Source organism: Harpia harpyja, chromosome 1 (genome assembly GCF_026419915.1).
Source record: "Harpia harpyja isolate bHarHar1 chromosome 1, bHarHar1 primary haplotype, whole genome shotgun sequence".
Taxonomy (NCBI): domain Eukaryota; kingdom Metazoa; phylum Chordata; class Aves; order Accipitriformes; family Accipitridae; genus Harpia; species Harpia harpyja.
In genome coordinates this window covers 31,538,039-31,558,578 of record NC_068940.1, presented here as the reverse complement: position 1 = coordinate 31,558,578, position 20,540 = coordinate 31,538,039, and the positions used below count along the sequence as shown (strand labels likewise).

At 53.4% G+C, this 20,540-nt stretch overlaps 1 protein-coding gene across 1 annotated transcript; it reads right to left on the bottom strand.

Annotated features, from left to right (window-relative positions):
* Positions 1-4,808: 4,808 nt before the first annotated feature.
* On the bottom strand, positions 4,809-19,386 carry EEF1A2 (eukaryotic translation elongation factor 1 alpha 2). Its single transcript, XM_052785379.1, has 8 exons — positions 19,234-19,386; positions 17,543-17,765; positions 13,626-13,805; positions 12,246-12,542; positions 7,869-8,019; positions 6,160-6,416; positions 5,839-6,073; positions 4,809-5,111 (listed from the first exon to the last, which is right to left on the bottom strand). The coding sequence occupies exons 2-8, from the start codon at positions 17,684-17,686 to the stop codon at positions 4,984-4,986; spliced, it is 1,392 nt and encodes a 463-aa protein (XP_052641339.1). The 5' UTR covers positions 17,687-17,765; positions 19,234-19,386; the 3' UTR covers positions 4,809-4,983.
* Between the last annotated feature and the right edge of the window lie 1,154 nt (positions 19,387-20,540).

Below are 20,540 nucleotides of genomic sequence, written 5' to 3'. Positions count from 1 at the left end.
GTGTAGGGATTATGGAAAAGGAAAAGGGAGAGAGAGAAGAGAAAGATGTCACCAGTCCTGAGTCCAGCGTTGGTTCAGTCAGCTGAGGGGTCCAGACCCGGTGGGCTTGCACACATGGGGCTTCAGTTTGTGTCCTTTTATCATCCTTGCCCCTCCTTCGGGTGGGCACTCGAGCTCATTAGGCTAATTAGGGAGCCTTTGGGCTGTGGGCTTGGGGGGGTCGTTTGGGGAGTAGCTTCCCCTTCCCTGTAGACCTGATCTTTGGCCATCCATGGTGAGCTGCCCCGCTCAGCACATCAGAACAGCACAGCAGAGCAGGGAGCTGTGCCCCCTCCTGCACACCCTCCCCTCCTGTTGCTGATGGGGTCTGATGGGCTCTGATGGGCTTCTTTTCACCTGGGGTTCCTTGCTAGGCCGAGTTCCTTGTTATGCAGAGTTAGTCCTTATGCAGAACTCGCCCCACCACAATGTTTGAGACATTAACTCCTTCAGTCTGTCACAGAAGGCAAGCAGCTGCTTTTGGGACACAGCCCCCAGGCAAAGGTGCTGGTTAGTGACAACTCACTTTCCGAGGTTGCATAGTCATGGACTTCGTGCTGCATCTGCATCATTCCCACCTCTACTATAGATGATTCAGCATCTCCATCACCAGCAGGCAATGGCAGAACCCACTTGGGTGATGTCCTCTGGTGATGCTGGTGTTCAGGGGGCTGGAGCGTACCTTGGCCTCCCTGGCAGTCAGTGGCATCGGCTTCCAAGGTAGCAGGAATGGGATGGAAGGTCAAGAGATCTCTGCTTGGTCTTCCCCCATAGCGGAGTGCGTTTTCAAATGCTATTGAAATGCTTCAGATGTCATCAAGACTTTTAAGTCAACATGAGACAGGCAGGACCTCACTGCCCACGGGGGGTTAAGGTTCAGCAAAACATACTGGGAGACTAGTGACAGATGAAGGGAGCAATGGGAAAGGAGCTGCCTTAACCGTGGAGGCTTTCTTGTGTGTCCAAGCTGCCACGCAATGTTCCACACGTGCTGCCTGTGCTGGGTTTCTACAGGGATGTGCCCAGGCAGACGAGGGGTTGCGGCTGATGCTTTAACTTGCCTCCAAGCACGGAAGGGCAGCAGGCAGCTCAAATTCACCCAGCTCAGCACCTGCAGCATGGCTTGCACTTGCAGTCTTGCAAAAGCCTTATAAATTTTTTAGATCAGCCCAAAGTGCCTGCTGAGTCGGCCAATCAACTCCGGTGGATTAAGGAAACTTACCTTAAATTATTAACAGCACACAACCAGACATGAGGCCCGTGGCGTAGAGGTGGGAAAGGAGAAGTTACTCATTCCTCCTTCTCCAGTGGGTGCCACGAGAGCAGCCAGCACCAGGCTGGGGATGGGCAGAGGTGTCTGCTCACGCCTTGGAGGATGGTCCCATCCGTGGGGTGTTCCCTTCTCCATCAGAAAACCCCAACAAGGCATCAGTGCTATACTGTGCGTGAGGTGTGCTTGCTTCGTGGAGATGATGTCCCTTTCGGAAACTGGCTGTTGGTCCACGTCCAGCCCCCCTGCACCTCCCTCTCCTTCCCCCTTCTTCCAGGTCCATCAGTTTCTCAAACAACCTCTTGAAGAGCTGATCCGCAGCAGTACAGGAGAGCCAGCCCTGATGCTTTTTGACTTTCCTACCACCTCTAGTAATTTTCCCCCCCACAAGCTTTAAATTTCAGGTAATACAATCACAGTTGCAAACTCTGGTCCCCAAAGAAATTACAATAAGCAGTTTGCAGCTCCCCAGGCTGTACCCTTTGCTTCGCTATGGACGTGCTGCCTGCCAGGGCCAGGCTTTGCAGAGGTGGGACGTGGGGCTGGATTTCTTTTCCTTGGCAGCTGCTCCAGCAGGACTTTGTCCCTGTTTCCACGAGATGGCATCGCTGAGACTGCTACGGAGGGGAAGCATCCACCGCGACGTCTGCAGGGAGGACAGCGATGAAAAATGCCTCCAAATAAAAAAAGGTTGCTAGGAAAAAATGCCTCTGAGTTCTCAGTTGGGGGGGTCCCAGTGCACCTGGCCGTGGCAGAGAGGAATTGGAGGAGACGGCAGTGTTTTAAAATGTATCTCACCAGCACAGCCCTATATATCACCCACCACAGGCCACGCGACACCCGACTGCTTTCCCACGGTGCTGATGGTTCTCGAATCAACTTGAGTTCGCTACAGGGTTTGCCAAAAGCCATCTGTGGCCCACTTCAAGGTGATGTTGGGTTGCTTATAATTTTGGTAGAAACCCAAAATGGGTCACCCACTCCGAACAAAGCATCGTTCCCAGAGTGCCTCTGAGCCCTGCAGGGTCAGACAATGATTTGCACGTGGCAGGTCATTGATCCGGTCCCAAAACCCAGATCCACAATGAGTCTTCAAACCCAAGGTGTGGGTAGAGGCAGGTCATGGCTTCATTTGATTTTGATTTGAGATCCCTAGAAATTCAGCGCACTTGATTTTCTTTTTTGAACCTCATGCTTTGAGGTGGGTCTAAATCAGAACATGTCTATTTATTCTGGCTCTCTACAGAGCCTAACCCAAACCTCCCAAAATGGGGGATGCTGCAGCTGCAGACATCTCACTTCAGGCCCTGTCTCTTCTTTCTGATCCTGCAGATTACCTGGGGTACCAACAGCACTGAAATCAGGCTGAAAATTTGGACCTGTTGTGAGCCATGAACAAGTTTGAGTTAAATCCTCTGGGGTTTATATTTTTCCTTTTCTGCAGCTACACTGTTAATTACCTCACTACTTGTGCATTGCTCCCAGAGCATCTTTCACAGCTCCCCTGGCATATTTCTATGGAAACATAGCTGTGGTTTTGTCAAACTTGTTTTTGCTTTTAAAATAGCTACAGAGGACCAGGTGCAGACTTTACACCTACTCTTCTCTGTCCCTCTCCTGACCCCAAGGTTGTCCCCACTCCTTCTGTGCCAGAGTCCAGCTCTTGTTGGGGACCAGAGAGCTGGAGGTACCTGCACAGTAGCGGGGGGATGTCCCCATGGAAGCTCCTGTTCTTGCTGCTTTTAGGGATGGAGGAAAAACATGCACATGGTGATGTTCTCCTGCCCTGCTTGGAAATACCCAGGAAGGGGCACAAGTCTGCCGTGCTGGCTCAAGGACAATGTGCCTCAGGAGCCGAGAAATGCATGAGGAGCTGGAAGATGAGATTAAACCATTAGTGGGAAAACAGCCTCCTCCCACAATCGTGCTGTGCCTGGAGGGATCCCCAGGTCCCTTTCCAATTTGTGGCATGCCAAGGACACGGCACTTCGTAAAGCCCAAATGCTGCAGAGACCTTGGGCACCAAATCCATTTCTATGGATGAGGCTGGGGGCTGCTGGGGGCGTGAAGAGGGGTGAGGAGCCTTGGTGGTCTGTGTGCACAGTTCTGGGGAATGTGGCTCAGTGAGCTGGTATGTGACTGGGATGTGGGATGGGGACAGTGTTGGGGGAGCAGACGGTGATGGCTTCATGCAACACTCTCTGTAATTCAGCTTGGTGTCCGCTCCTTGAAGCTCTGCCTGGGGACATTTAGTGCTGCAGAGCATCACATGTTAATTAGGATCATTAAGGGCTCCTGCAACACAAACAATAATGATGCTTGTGTCTCTGGAGCTCTCCTGGGAAGGACCCTGCATGATGCAATCCTTCACAAAGCCCACGCATGGCATCCGCTCCCGGCACTGTGGCTTCCTCTAAAAGCCAAGTCATGAGCACAGACAACTCAGGATGGCCCAGCACGCTGCTAACCCCACCTTTGAGAAGGAAATATCCCTTGGAAATGTCTCCGGACCATTGTGGTGGGGTGAGAGTAGCACCCTCACACCTCCTCCCTCCATCTCACTGCCCCGCCTTACCACCTCCCACTCCTCCCCACCCTATCTCCCTCAAAGCACCCGGCTGTTTCATTTTGGTCAGTCCTAAATACTCGGCAACGACAATCCTTTGGATTGGGGCAGCTGCCACTGGGTGGAGCGGGGAGAGGCGCAGACCTTGCCCCAGGCTGCAAGTTTGCAGTGGGAGCCAAGACACTGTCCTGGGTGAAGACCATGAGTTTGGCGGCTTCTTGGGAGTCCTGAGTCACGTCTGAGCTACAGCACATGGCTTCAGTTGGGGAGAAACGTTCCTGCTGTGTTGTTTGGAAAGGGCTGGGGGATCCGCCATGTGTGAGACAAAGAAAGGTGTAGAGAGAAGGCAGCCTTGGCCACTTGTCCCAAAATGATGGGGCATTATGAAGAATAAAAGTGATGCTGCCAGCCCTTCCAGAAGGCATGGGGTATGCTATTTTTCTCTCTTTAAGTGGCCTAACTTTAGGGGGTTAACTTAAGCTTATTTTGCATGGAAAAAATGATAATGAAGACCCTGATAACTGGTATTAGAGACTTGAGCAGGTTAAGGAGAATATAAAAACCCAGACTGTTGTAAAAGCAGCCCCTGCTTTAGGCTGGGGGAATCAGACCAGACACCTGCATCTGTTGAGGGGCGAGAGCTGGGTAAGGACTGGGCCCTGGGTGGCACCCTGAATATGGGTGCCAAGCTCTCCTCCTTCCCCCATATTTCCATCCCAGCCCTGCCTATGCCCATCCCCACCACCTGCTCTACGTGGGACTACACAAAACCCAGCAAAACCAGCCCCTCTCAATGACAGACACACACACAGAGCTCCACACTTTTGGGGTTTGTTGGTTTGTTTTGGTTTTTTGTTTTTTGTTTGGGGTTTTTTTTTTCCCACTGTGGATGTTGTACCAGTTTTATTGGTAAAATTAACATGAAGCCTCACAAACGCTGGAACATGCTTTTCCTTTTAAAGAATTTCCACTGGACCTTAATGGTGAGCATCCAGTCGTTGACATATAAACTCTTACAAGCTGATGTGCACACATGCGCCCGGGGGAGACGGTGGCAGCGTCCTGGTGTCAGGGATGGTTTCTGCGCGATGCACTGGGAGCCCACAATTCATTTGCCAGCCTTCTGGGCCTTCTGGGCAGACTTGGTGACTTTACCGGCCCCACCGCTTTTCTTCTCCACGTTCTTGATGACGCCCACAGCCACGGTCTGCCGCATGTCACGGACAGCGAAGCGGCCTGTGGGATGGAGAGCAGGGGGACGTGAGTGAAACGCGGCTGCCTTGCCTTCGCTAAGGATGAGCTCTTCTGGATGGGTCATGGTGGGATCTGCACCCACCACTCATGATGCCATGCATTAACCCTGTCCTTGGAGCAGGTTGCTGCAGGAACGAGCCCTGAGCCATCAACCCTTGCTCTGAGCACCAAGCTAGCCCTGATGCTCCTCTCTGTTTAAATGACTATTTATTAAACTTAAATCACATCTGCTCTCTGCAAGCTCCCAGCATTGCTAAAGCTTCCAGATGTGCAACATCATCCAAGGAAAACACAGCGCTTCCCTACTTTAAAAGGTGACGTCTGCTGAGCAAAATTCCCTCTTTCTTCTCCTGACCAGTTGTGTTTTAGGGCAGAGATGGGGAAGCTGAAAAATGTTTGTGCTCAGAAACTATCAGGGTTTAGTAACCTTGAAGGAAATGTCCTGTTGCTCCCAGAGGAAGAACCCAGCCCTGCCTTTGGAAACCCAGCTCAGCAGAGAGCCCATCCCACCCCACCAGCCCTAACACAGTTCATGCATCAGTTTTGTAACCCCAGCACATGGGGGAGCAACGAAACATCCTCAGCTCCCTCCTCCCCAGTCTAACTGGTGGGGGATACTGGGAGAGGCTCAGCATGTCTGGTGTGAGCTCTACACCCATAGAGCCTTCATGATCCTCCACAGGAGACCTCCAAAGAGCTGTTCCCTTACCGAGGGGTGGGTACTGGGAGAAACTCTCCACACACATCGGCTTGCCAGGGATCATCTCCACAATGGCCGCGTCGCCCGATTTCAGGGACTTGGGGTTGTCCTCCAGCTTCTTGCCGGAGCGCCGGTCGATCTTCTCCTTCAGCTCAGCAAACTTGCAGGCGATGTGTGCGGTGTGGCAGTCGATGACGGGCGAGTAGCCAGCGCTGATCTGGCCGGGGTGGTTCAGGATGATCACCTGGGGGACAGAGTGGTGTCAGGGCAAGGATGGGAGCCAGAGGGTGGTGGCAGACCATGCACGGTGGCACCACCAGCTCTGCTGACCTGGGATGTGAATTGCGCTGCCTCCTGCGGCGGGTCTGACTTGCTGTCCCCGCAGACATTCCCGCGGCGGATGTCCTTGACGGAGACGTTCTTCACGTTGAAGCCAACATTGTCCCCAGGCAGAGCCTCGCTCAGGGCCTCGTGGTGCATCTCCACGGACTTCACCTCAGTGGTGATGTTCACGGGTGCAAAGGTGACCACCATGCCGGGCCGCAGGATGCCAGTCTCCACGCGGCCCACGGGGACTGTGCCGATCCCTGCAGAGACAAGGACAAAACAGAGTGAAACGTAACTTGCTTGGCATATCCCTGGGCTAGAGCCTGGCTGCAGCAAAAGCAAGACATCTCCAGCGGTTTAACAAAAGACCATGTTTCCTTCTTGCCCAAAACCCCCCAGTTTTCAGCTGCAAGTTCAACATTAGGCTCTTCAAAAATACATGAGTCCATCCTTTCTACAGAATGTTTCGTAAAAAAGGAGCAACATCATAATCAGAAGGCCCTGAGCAATCCACGTGCCCCAAAAGTTCTTCCTTTGTAGCAGCTGTGACAACTCCTGCATGGAGGACTGGGCACATCATGGTGTGCGTGCAACAACATGCTCCACATCCCTGATGGCCACACTATCCACATGGGACGAGGACCAGCTGTGCCAGGGAATGAGGGTGACTAATTAAATGAAGGGGACCTTTTACACCCTGTGTCATCAGGACACTTTGGGAAAACTCACCTTTGGAGTCAGGTGAAGAATCATTAAGAGAAACAGCCTTGAAAAAGAGGTTGGGGAGGTTGGCTGGACCCATCAGCTCATCCACATCTACCCTGCTGCCTCCACCCCCCAGCTTCCCACGGTGTGCCTGCTCTCTAAGGACCTGCCTCATGGTAAAACCATATCTCTTTGCCCCAGCTGAGCTAGGGGAGGACACAGACCTGCTCACCACTTTCCTCTCCACTGCAAACAAAAGACTGCATTAAAAAGCCTCCTAAAACCCATGTGCAATCCCTGCCTGGTTTCTGCAGCGCATGTGTCCTTGGAAAAGTGTGGAAAAGGGCTGGAAAAAGCTCTGCCTGCCTGATCCAGCAGCCGGGTGAGTCAGCAGGGCTGCCCACTGCTGCCAGCAGGTCAGAGAGCTCATGGGGTATTTATAGCTCAGAAAAGCATCCCCATCACTGCTCCAGAGGGAAAGGGAGACGCACCGGCCACTGCGTTCCCTACATGGCTGGCACCATGGTCCAGCTCAGCAGATGGAGGTGCCGGTGATGGACACCAGCATTTGGGAAGCACGGGCAGACCGTGGCCAAGCCACCACGCACCAGTCTCACCGGTGACCCTCCCTGCTGGTCTTGTCCCTCGTCTGGGTCCCAGCACATTTTTTGCTGCCTCCAACTTGCCTTGCCAGCCATGACCTCTGGGACACCCAAATTTGCAGCCATTCTGGCATTGCATGTTCCCTGGGGAGAGCTCACAAACCTGCTACTCCTCTCCGGTCCCTGGGCACCTTTAGGCATGTCTACCTCCACCCCAGACAGCCCAGTCTCAGACGGGGTCTTTGCCCTGGAGCTACCACCCTTCTCCTCCACATTATCTTGAGTTTGAAGAGTCCAATCCCTCCAGTTTCCCAATACCTGGAAATGTCATTCCCAAATCTCCCATGGAACAAAGATTCCAGTTAAAGCAGAGGGAAGAGGGACAGTGGCAAGGCTTTTGCTCACCTCCAATCTTGTAGACGTCCTGGAGGGGCAGGCGCAGGGGTTTATCTGTGGGGCGGGTCGGGGGCAGGATGGTGTCCAGGGCCTCCAAGAGGGACACCCCACTGGCATTGCCTTCCTTGCGCTCCACCTTCCAGCCTTTGAACCAAGGCATCTGGAAACAGAGCAGCAACAAGATGCACTGAGTGTGCCTGTCCTCAGCAGCCAGAAGCGATCCCAGAGAGACGTCCCACCAGGACAATCTTCACGGAGTCAGTCCAGCCATGTCCTGGCTTTACCTGGGGGCTGGGGAGCTCTTTCCACTCCACCATCCCTGCAGGCTTATCTGCACCCCTTTGCTCAATCTCCCCCCTTCTCTTCTAAAAATGTGCAAAACATCCATTAACAGGAGAAAAAGGATGGAAGTGGTTAAAACCAACAAACTCAGAGCCCTCATTTCCAACACCAACCCATGGGCGCTGCACCAGCTGCCTGGATCCTGCCCTCCAGCAATGATGCCTCCAGCACAGGGACCACAGGGTCTCCAGCCAAGTCCCAGCTACAAAACCCCCAAACTTCAGTCCTGGGGACCAAGTTTCTTCCAGGTGAGCCCCAGACAGACACTTCTCCCCGCTCACTCCTGCTATCACCCCTCCAGGATTTGGATTTTAAACCCTGGCTTGGAAGATCCTGGAAACGCAGTGCTTGCACTAGGGCTGCCGAGGAGCAGGATCATTTTTCACAGATGCTCTCTGCTCCTGCCCTAAATTGGACCCTTGAAGCTAAAATTGGCCAGAAAAGAGGCAGAGAGGTATGGAAATGTGCTCAGCAGAGGCCATGGTTTGATGCAGGGAACCACGGTGCTGTCTTTGGGTGATGCTGCACATCTGGAAGCTGTAGCAATGCCTGGGGCTTGCCAGCAAGAAAAATTCAGTCCTGGTTCTGAAACAACCCTGATACAACAAACAGAGATCAGAGTCTGCAAGGTCATTCCTCCTTCCTCTGCACAGGAAGGTGTAGACAATATTTTCCCACTCAGATGTAAAATGCTGCCTGTGTGCCCCGGCTCCATCACACACATTATGGACATGGCTTTTCCCTTAGGCACCAACACCAGTGGCACAGTGCAATGGGTACGGTGCTGGGGCTAGGGGTGAAATGGGACCCCCAAAGTACCCCCAGTTTCACAGCCATCCCTGGAGGACACAGCTATGTCAAGGCTGGTTTCTTGTCCTGCAATCTGCACTGCTTTTGGGAAGGAGCAAGGCAGGGAAGAGCCAGGTCCAGCCAAGGAATTCAGCCTGCATAGAACATGTTCAGGTCAGCCTCCTTTGGAGGGTGACGTCTGACACCAATTGTCTTCCTTGGTGACAGTGGCAGGAGGAGCCTGGGGACACTTTTGCAGAGGAATCCTTCCCAGGGCACTGCAGCTATTGCTACGCAGCCGGCCCCAGCACCAGGCTAACAGCTCAGCAAAATGATAAATCCATCCAGCCGGTGACGGAGCCGCATGTGATGCACAGGATGACTCAGAACTTCCCTCCAGCCTGCTGTCGCACGGCCCAAAATGCCGGGCAGGTGCCCATGCGAGCAGCTGCCCCGACGGCTGCCTGCCCACAGGCTCTGCTCTCGAGGGTGATGGCCACCCATGTGCCCGCAGCTCCCGTCCCTCTGCCCCTGTAAGGCTTGGGGACATGGAGAAATGGCAACCCCTGCCCCATGATGCGGGGCTGTCAGAGCAGTCCTTTTTCCTTTTGATGCTTTAGCCAGAAAACTTGACATCCCAAGAATCAGATAAAGATACACTTTGACACCTTCTGGGAGCAAATCCACTCTGCAAAACCTCAGCATGGCCCTAGGGTGAGAAGCATCTGCAAAACCTGGTTTGCGCTGCCTCCTAGGGCCACGCAAGTAAAACCTCTCTTATGTATTCCCCAAATCTGCTTCCCAAAGAGCAATTCCTATTCCATCACTCCTATGGCAAAAGCAGGATCTGACCAAACCCCACAGCCAGACAGGGTAAACTGCAGGCTCAAGCCCCCATAAATAACAGCTGAGCCCCAACTATTTTGCACCCCAAGTGCATTTTACAGACCAGTCGCCTTTCTCTGATTTTACCCAGCCCGTGAGCATCCCAGCATGCCCACCCCACACACCCCAATGTTGAGCCTGCAGCCCCAGGCCACCACGCTCCCTTGCCCCACAGATTGGGTGCCTTTGGGTTGCAGCATCCCAACAGGGTGAAAGTCTCCCAAACCACATCGAATGGCCCAGTTCTGTTGGCTGCAGCAAGAGAAAGCTGGCTTCACATAAAAGCCCATTTGCCAAAAAGCTCTCAAATGTCAAATTTTGATGCAAGCGCAGCCCAGCCATCATTTTTTGCAGTTGGCCTTGGGCTGCTGTGCAACAGGGATGTGGGCTGGAGTCTCCCACGCAGAGCTGGCTCCAGCCTGACGTACCACCACACCTCCCCTCGCCTGGAGGTGACAGGAGCTGCAGGGACGTCACGGCTCTAATCCCCACTTTCTGATAAGTCCCCTGACAAACAGACAAGTCAGTTGACTGCCTTGTGCTTTAGAGAAACCCTGCCAGAAATTGCGAGTGAAAAAAATCAGAGCTTTTTCAGGCAAGGAACGAGATGAGACATATCTACAGCAGCTTCCTGCTCGAGCTTTCCTAGACGTGATGCAATATGGGGAGGAGGAGTCTGTTCCAAGCTGGTGTCCTGGCAAAGGCAGGATGGGGACCTCCTGGGGACCACAGCATGGGGAGGAGCCTGCACCCTCTCCAGCAAAACTCATGCTGATCCAGACCGCTGGACAGGCTCTTTTCCCACTTCACCAACTCAGGCAGCTTCTGGCAACCCACCCTGGAGCCAGCTGCCTCCTTACAGCAGAGAATTGAGTTATTTTGGCCCCTGCCTTCTCTTGGGCAGTGCATTATATTGAGAACATGCTCTGAGACCCATCCGGAGGAAGGGGGCCAGCGAGCCCCATCCTGCTCCGTGCCTCCCTTCTGCAGCCTATTAATAGGAGAATTGTTCGGGATCATCTTCCCAGCCCAGCAGCTGCTGACATTTGGAGCCTGTCTGATTTGAGGCACCCAGGAACTATGTGGCTGGGTTTGGCATGGCCGCAGCTGACCTTTATCCCAGCTCTGCTCCTCAGGGGACAGGAATCTCGTAAGCACCCCAAAAATTCCTTCCTTCCAAGCCAGCCCCAACTGAGCTGCTTTTCCCGTGCAAGGCTGTGAGCTGCGTTTCATGATGGTGTGAGCTTGCATTGCAGCACTCTTCTAGCTCAGGCTCGTGATCCCTGACCTCCCTCAATTGCTGCTACACTCATACGTTGTCTCTCTAGTCATAGAGCCCTGACCTGTAATCCACAGGTGAAGTCCTGAAGTCCCCTTAAGCATCAAATTTCCCATTGGTTTCACAAGAGATTGCTGGGGATTTCTGGTCTGAGCAACTTGCTCAAGGTCACCCAGAAGCCAGCAGGAGAGCAGGGACCTTCCTCTGGCCAGAACTTTCCAGCCCATCACTTCTTTAGAAGACTAAAGCTGGGGTAGCTTTTTCTCCAAAAAACCAGTGTCAGAGGAACAACGGTTATTGGCAGCCTGTCTGCCAAGAAGCCCCCATCCTTCTTCAAGCTTTTCTTTCTCCCCTGCTGTCATATGAAATAATGGCAAGGGCCCACCCAGAGCACCCTGCTTTTGTATCCCCACCATCCTCATCACCGATGGACAGAGGGAGGGCCTTGTAAAAATCAACTGGACAAGGAGCAGCCCCAAATGGGTGCTCTAGGAAACCATGGTTTTGGCATGGGAAACTTGGTACCTCCTCAAGAAAAAAGTCGCCTTAAGGAGTGAGATCCCAGCACTGGAACCGGAGGTGCGGCCACCACAGTGGCATTCAGCACCAGTGTGAAAGGGTACCTGATACCCAACACGCGGGAGCTGTGTGGTGGGAGCCGTTCCAAGCCTGAGACCAGATCGTGTTATTTCGCTCAGAAAACAACACCCTAAAAACACACATGATGTTCCTGCTGAGAGTGACAATTTCCGCAGATGACGCTAACATCACCATGGGTCTGACGATATGAAACCTTCAAATCGCACCCCACAAGCAAAGCCATATAGATCATGTCCTGAAGATGCTCATGTTTAGCCACTGGGGTGTCTGGCCACGGTACAGCAACCAGCGTGCCCATGAACAGTGCTCCCATTCATCCTGGCTCGGCGCAAGCAGAGCTACGTGACAAACACATCTATGCTGGCAACGCGGGTCATTACGCACAACGGGTGCCTGAAATGTGCCCGTGGTTTTCAGAGCACGGAGGTCAGCTTCAGCCTGGATCAGGACAGTCGGGGTGGGGGGAAAAGCCTAACACAATGCACACTTACATTGGGAGAAGGCTCCAGCATGTTGTCTCCATGCCAGCCCGAGATGGGCACGAAGGGAACTGTGGCTGGGTTATAGCCGATCTTCTTGATGTAGGCGCTGACCTCCTTGACGATCTCATCATAGCGTTTCTCGCTGTAGGGGGGCTCTGTGGAATCCATCTTGTTGATGCCCACGATGAGCTGCTTCACCCCCAGGGTGTAAGCCAGCAGGGCGTGCTCACGAGTCTGCCCGTTCTTGGAGATGCCGGCTTCAAATTCACCGACACCGGCAGCAACGATCAGGACAGCACAGTCAGCCTGGGGGGAGAGAGCTAATGAATTGCTTCTGTCCCCAGAGAGCACTGCTCCTGGTGACACCCCTGAGAGTTTTGAGCAAGTCCCAGATGAACACTACTCATGGTTTGGACAGAGTCCCTGCCAGCTGCTACCCATAACCCTGCTGATCTACCTCAAACCTGACCTAACTGTGTTATTTCAGACTTGCCAACTGTGCATGGTTTTGCAGTGTGGGTTGGAAACCAGGGTGGGTTCCTCCAGGTTGCATGACTATCCAGGACCTCATCTTGATCATCCAGGGATGCACAGACAAGGCCTGATGTAAAACCCTACTGAAGTCTTGCAAATAATCTCCCTGGGTGATGGATGAGACTACAGCCATGCAAACTGTGCCCTGGCTTACCTCTGTACCCAGAGCCCACAGCAGAAGCTGCATGGGTTTGACAGAAAGCCATGCCCAGCCCAACTGGCATCGCGATGAGAATCTCACTGGGCATGCAGCGAGGCTCATCCAGCACCCGTCAACCACAGCGAGATGCAGGAATGTTCTGCAGTGTGACGAGGGGAAAGCGCCCTACCCTGGGAGGGTAGACCATGGGGTTTGGCAATGTGATGTGGTTTATGGGACAAAAAGACAGCTGTTTTGAGAAAAAGGAAGGAGAAAAGACCCATGGAGTGTCCTTTAGCCAATAAATGCTAAGGGATTGTTGGAAGTTTCTCGTATACCTCAGTTGGCTGAGGCTAAAATAATGTGGGAGACACCCTCACACAAAGGCCTGTAAGTCATAGCATCCCACCTCCCAGAGAGGCCATATTCATCCCCACCTCCTCCAAGCAGGGGAAATGGGGTGGAGAAACCACCTCTCTGTGCCCAAGGAAGCCCTTTCTCCCAAACACCCAGGGAGGTAAAGGCCCATGGCGAGCTGGGTCTCCTGGTGCTACTCAGCTTCTTGCGTGGACCCTGCTCAACGTCACTTGATGTCTGCTGTGTCAACTACTCACCTCCAAAAGGACTCCAACAGCACCTACGTGACCCTGGGCTCATCAGCAAGCCTCAGCCTCCCACCTCTGGCAGCTCCCCACTCCCTGGCCACCATTTCTCACCTGGGAGGTCCCGGTGATCATGTTCTTGATGAAGTCCCTGTGGCCAGGTGCGTCAATGATGGTGATGTAGTACTTGGTGGTCTCAAACTTCCACAGCGAGATGTCAATGGTGATGCCACGCTCGCGCTCGGCCTTCAGCTTGTCAAGCACCCAGGCGTATTTGAAGGACCCCTTCCCCATCTGGCCAACACAAAGGCAAGAGCCGGTGAGAAACCCAAGCCCATAGCACTGGTACCAGCAACCTACCCTCTAGGGCACATCCCAGGCTCACATAGGCAGAGGATCACGGTACAAACATTGAAGGCAAAAATCCCTAAATTCAATGGCAGCCATGATCTATTCTAATAAATACAGGTGAAAGGAGATATTGTTCTCAATGCGTTCCTCAACAGGATGGAGGAAGAGCTATGAAGTCAATTTGTGAGTGGGGCTGGATGGGCAGGAGCTGGAACCAGTGATCCACGAGGTCTCCTCCATGAAACGGCACGGTCCTGCACTGCTGCTAGGAAATCATGCCGCTACAGAACTATACAGCAATGGTGAAAATCTTCTTATAGTTGCATTTTAATCTATTAACCAAACCTGTGAGACAGCTGGTTAGTGGGAAAGGGCATTGCTGCATGAGTGAGCCCATAACTAACTGACAGGGGTGGAGGAGGGGAATGGGTTAAAAGAAAATTAAATGCGAGATGGTTGCTATGAGCAGAAAAGAAATGTGATTGATTTTTGCCACAGAGTGTGCGAATTCACACAAAAAGCTACTGCGAGCTGCAGCCAGACCAACTGTTGTTGCCAAATGGCCAAAATCTCAGCCAACATTGTAATGCATAAAATCATGCTGGGTGAGATTAGCTACAGTAAATCTCTCTGTCCTGTGATAAAGCACATTCCTTGGTAAAACCACAATGTCACTTCTGAACTGCTTTCTCCTTTGGGTCGGTGTCCTTTGACATCATGCCATCAGGGAGAGCCGGAATTCCCCCCCGCCAGCATGGAGGTGGTGCTCCCAGTCTGAGCTGGGATCCTGCCAACCTGGAGTTGGGGCAGGACAAGACCATGCCTTGCTGACCACAGTGTGCCGGGGCAGTCTGGGGAGCCTGGCAAAAGCAAAGGGTTAATGGGCATCGATCATCTGGTCTTAGCCTCAGATGCAAGGGGTTTTTTTTAAGATGGAAAACGGAATTTAGGTCATTTGTGGATGATTTAATGGGCTCCTACCACTGTGCAAGGACAGGTCTGAGATACCCCGCTCCCATGCATCCATCCTGGTGTTCTCTGCGACCATGGTTTCTTCTAGAGTATCAACGCGTAAAATTCATCCTGGCCAATTATAAATCACTGGTCCAGAGGGATGCGCTTCCTGATTGCAGGCAGCAAACGCTTCAGTGATGATCCTCACCAAGGCAGCTAACGCAGCATCACATCTAAACCTGTCCTGCCCACGCCGTGCCCAGGGGCTGGTCTGCCCCGGCTCCCGCGTTCCAGCCCCGTGCCCAGCCAGCACAAGGAATTAACTGTGCCGGCCCATTTATGTAAGAGCTGAGTGCTGCGATGACTTTGCAGCTTGCTCTGGAGGATTACGGGCAAAATCCTAAAGCCAGGGGCAAGCTTCCCCCTCCTCGGAGGGGATACTGGGTTGAGAGGGTGATGCCCCATCCCTGCTGGGCAGCTGCGAGCTCTTGTACCTGCAGGAAGGGCAGTCGGGGGGGGGGGGGGGGGTGGAAAAATCCAGAATCAAATCTCTGCTCCTAAGCATCCTCCTGGCATCAGGCTTAGTGAGGGGGCAGAGCAGGAGCTCAGAGGTTAACCCTTTCCAGCATGTGCATTGAACCCCTCTCTTGCCAGGGAAAAGGAGTGGGGAGGATCGTTAGTGTGCTCATTTACTGCTGGAAACGGCAGAGATACACCGAGGAATGGTGCATTTTGTGCAATGCATTAATAATGGGTAGTTCTCGAGCAGGAGCTCGATCAGCACACCCTGCAGCCTTTCACCCTTCGGCAGCCTATTCCTTCACTTCTGGATGGGGAAACTGAGGCACAGAGCAGACCCCTGGCTCTCCCGCAGGAGCTAAGTGGGAATCAGCACCTTATTGCAGGCAATGCACACAAAAAGCCGGTCATCTCATGTGAACGCCCCCCCCGAACTCTGTATCATACATAACGTCAAGACAAATGAGATCCTTTATTTAGCAAACAGTTTCCCTCCTTTCACGGGGTATATTCAGTTACCCAGAGCTGTTGTTGAAAAAAAACCAGGGTATTATCTAGCTTTGCACAATACCTTCCCTGTTCAGTGCCAGAAACAGCCTGATTTTCCTTGATCAAACCCCAGTGGAAGGACAGCTTTCTATTTGGAGACCACAAATACTGGGGTTTTTTTTAAAAATAGAACAACTCTTCTTTTGGAGATACTGTTACCTCTGCCTCTGAGTGAAAAAGAAAAAATAATCCTTTCTCTTTTCTCTTAAAAAAAATATCAGACCCTGGTTTTTTTGTTGGCTTTTTGGGTGCACACAGGCCTCCATTTCCTGCGAATGCCACCTAATGGAAGAAAACCCTTCCCCAGCCCTGCATCAGAAAATGGAGTCTGTAAGCTCAGTCAATAGGCTATTAATAGCAGCTTCCAGTCCCCGCGTATTCTGGCAAGTGAGTGAAAGTGTCTGTTCAATTAAAATAGCCGCAATCACATCTACGATCACCTAATCAACGCCATATCCGATCTGTAGGTAAAGGGGGGAAATATATGGAGGGATATCAGCAACCATTTTAAAACAGGGGGGAGAGAGATCATTTTGTATGAAGGAAGAAGCTTTTCATTCAAGAGCTGGAAAAAAGGGCTGACAGTGAGGCAGGAAAATGGGTGGTTTAGCTGAGATGCTATCAGTAAATTCAAAGGGTTAAGACAGACAGACAGCAAAATGTCTAATCAAGAGTGGCAGCTCTGTAAACCTTTTTTTTTTTTTCATTGAAATGTGGGATCTTGTCCAGAAAAAAAAAAAAAAAGAATCAAGGGATATCTGCATTAAAGATTCCTGGAACGATGAGAGACCAGATCTGCCCTATCAATAACACAGCCAGGCTTTTCCTGGCTCACCCACCTCTCTAGAATTTACCATCATTAATTTCCGAGAGCTTCCAATTCACGTTTTTTTCTTCCTCTTTAATCTCTGTGTTTGCCACATTATAGATATTGGGTGGTGCTTTACTGTGTGCCAGCCTGCTGAACGCATGCACTATTAAATTGCTGTAAATGCCACCATTATAAGAGTTAAACAAAAGAATTTAACTTAAATGCTCATGCTTCGTGCCAGCTTTTCTGTATTAAAGGCTACCAATCGAGCTACACATCAGACCACCCTCCTGAGAAAAATAGGAATGGGGTTTTTAACGAACTGGATCAAACGAGTGGTCCAGCTGATGCTGCACCTTGTCCCCAGCAGGCACTGGAAGTACATGCTTCAGAGTGAAATTCAGAGAGTCCTGCACTAGGCAATGAGGGATTATCAGATTTTCCTCCTCATGCACAATATTTAGAAGGAATTTCATGCCCTGAAGCACCACGGTTTGTGGCTCTTCCAGAATCCTGGTGATTACCGCCGGTTCCCTAACCCGTCTTGCAGACCTCGCTTGTGCCCCTGCCCTCATTAGCAGCCCGCAGCAGGGAGTCCCCCGGCTCCGGAGAAGAGGGTGGTGAGCGCCCAAATGGCCTATTTTCCCAAGGCCAGAGAAGTCAGGAAGACCCAGGGGTGCAGAGGGGAAAAAAATAGATGGGAACAAAGGGAGAAAGAGAAGGTACGAGAAGGGCAGCGCCAGGAAAAGGGGAATATTGCCCGTGGGACGCTTGTGGGCGTCAGTGCGGAGCATCCCTACAGGTGGGAGTGTGGGGTGGGGGGCACGCTGAGGGATGGGCTCCTCACCTCGGCAGCCTCCTTCTCAAATTTCTCAATGGTCCTTTTGTCAATGCCCCCACATTTGTAGATGAGGTGCCCGGTGGTGGTGGATTTCCCAGAGTCCACATGCCCAATGACGACGATGTTGATATGCGTCTTCTCCTTCCCCATGCTGGTGGGCTACGCGGGGCTGGCCGGGGCTGGCGGCGGCGGGGAGGGCTGTGGGAACGCGGCTGCGTTTTTGGGGAGGCTGCGGGGGAAGAGGCAGATGTGTCAAAAGAACCCCCGTGACAGCAACCTCCCAGCCCATCGGGGATGGCTCTCCTCCCCTCGCCCCACCTTCCTGCTGGACCACGCGCCCCATCCCGGCCGGAGGTGCCTGGCCTCGTCTGGCAGCTCTGCCCGCGCTGGGATGGAGCCAGCCTGCCCCCGGGTGAGGCCAGCCGGGCTATTTCTGGCCGCCACGTACAGCCTCCGTGTTCTCCGCAAGATGCCACGTTTTTCAGCGTCTCGCCCTCCACCGCCCTCCTGGAGACCCCCAGTTCCCAGGGCTACGTCATCGGTGCCTCGAAGGTGCCCTTCCTCCCCAGAAAACCTTCCTCCAACTCAAGGCTGCTACCGCTGCCTTCTCGGTCTTTCCAAACCCCGGGGCATCTCCTCCATGTTGTGGGTGCCCTGGGAGGAGCCGTGGGTGCCCTCGCCACTCCCAAGCTGTGCACGGTTCGGGTGACAACATGGTGTCCGCAAAATGGGACACACGAAAATAGCCTTCGCCCGCTCCCCCAAGCAGGGCTGCAAATAGCGGGGTTGCCGAAAGCTCAGCGGCACGGGCTGAGCTTGCGGCGGGACCGGGGCGGGGGGTTATTATATTTTGCTGCCGTGAATCTGGATGAAACAGAGGGAAGAGGCTAAAAACGCCAATCAATATATCTGGGGAGCTGTTCTGGCATCTCCCAGCGTTACCATGGCTCTGCAGCTGCTACACAAACCCGGCACAATTAGGAGCTTTAATTTGACGTCTAATAAAATCCAATTTTATGAATCTGCCCATAAAAGTAAAGCAGGTCAGGAGGACTTTGCTGCCCTAACAGCGATTCAGTCATGCGGGCAATAATATCCCCTGCAAGAAGCCTCCCTGGGCAGCAAAAGCCCTGGCTGTGCCCCCCCTCCATTCCCTCCATTCCCTCCATTCCCTCCCCTGCCCTTGAAGAGCTCCAGCCTGGATCTGGCCATTTTGCAGCTCCGCTGAGATGCCCGCTCCCCGGCAGCACCCAGCCCTGCCTGCGGGTCCCTCTCCCCCATGCACACCCCCAGCACCCAGGGTGGGCGATGCGGGGTCGCTTTAGGAACTGGGGATTTATTTTATTTTATTTTTCTCCCTTCAAGGAGCTAAACGCTGCAGGGGCCGGGGGGGGGGGGGGAGAAGCTGGTTATTTCCCACCTGCGGGATGAGGCACCTGCGGGATGAAGGAATGGTCCAGCTCCATCCTCTCCCTCCCCACCCAGGGGTACCCCCCACCCCAGTGACCAGCAGCACCCCATGCACTTTAAGGGGTGGGGGGGGATGCTTGTATATGCACTGAACCCCCGCAACCCCTGGGACCAGGACATTCCCCTCCCTCCCCCAAAAAGCCCGGTCCCCCCCTTGCTGCGGATCGGCCCCCATCCCGGCCCGGGGAGGGGGGGGGGGACACGACAGGGACCCCCGGAGCTCTTACCGGAGCGGCGGTCGGGGCGGCAGAGGCTGCCAGCTTGGGCTCCGGCGGCTTTATCTCCCCGGGAGGGGCCCACCTATTGACGGCGACAGCGCAATGCAGCGACCCCCCCCGCACTACGGCAATGCGGTACCGGGCGGGGGAGGAGGAGGCGCGCCGGGGGGAGGAGGAGGAGGAGGAGGAGGAGGAGGAGGGAGGGAGCGGGGGGGGGGTGGGGAGAAAGGGGGGACGGGGCTAGGAGGGAGGGAAGGTGGAGGGATGGGAGAAATGGAGGGGGTGGGAGATGGAGGGATGGGAAGGAGGTGGAAGGATGGGTGGTAAAAGGGATGGGGGAAGAATGGAGGGATGGGGAGAAATGGAGGGCTGGGAGAAATGGAGAGGAGGGGGAGAGATGGAGGGGTGGGAGGTGGAGGGGTGGGCAGGTAGGAGGGTGGAAGGTAGAGGTTGGAGGGAGACAAGGATGGGAGATAGAGGGGTGGGAGGAAGGTGGAAGGATAAAAGATGGAGAGATGCGAGAGGTGGAAGATGAAGGCATGAGAGGGAGGTGGAGGGATGGCGGAGATGGAGAGATTGGAGGCAGAGGGACGGGAGGAAGATGGAGGGATAAGGGGAGATGGGAAGAAGGGCTTTTTGGAAGACAGGGGAAATGATGGCAGTGCTGGTCCAGGAGGAGTGGTGAAGATGGAGGCCAAGTGGGGCTTGGACCCCCTATGGCAGCCTGGGGGTGAAGGGACAGGGCTGGAATTGGAGGGGGGCCCAGGGTCACCAAGTACCACAGCCCTCGCTCTGCCCCCAGTGGGGCCAGTGGTGCAGAAGGGCTGTTTTCCCACGTGTGCTGGGAGGAGAGGGGTCCCTGCACGGCACACGGGGCAAACGCGTCCCTGGGCAGAGCCCCGCAGGCGCTGACCCACATTTCTGCCTCGGTGGAAATGCGTTAGCCCAGGAGCAAACAGCAAAGCAAGGGACAAATAGAGCAAAACAGATTCCTGCACCTGCAACACGTATGTTGGCTGCTCAAGAATCTGTGGTTTATTAACGTCATCCTGTTTAATGGGAGATGGGGTTCAAGTCCCAGGGGAACAAGGAAACCGTATGTAATCTCCTTCGATAATACCACGAAAATTTCTTTGCATAAAAAAAATGAACATGTAGTGGTCAGAATATTTATACCTGTGTCAGCTGTGCAATTACAAGGCTAATGCAAATTTTTCTGTGTCCCAAAGCCAAATATAGGTCAAAAGAAAGCTAATTTTGAATTAAGCTATGTAATAGTCCAGGCCAATTTTATGGCCTAGACCATCCTTCCAGTG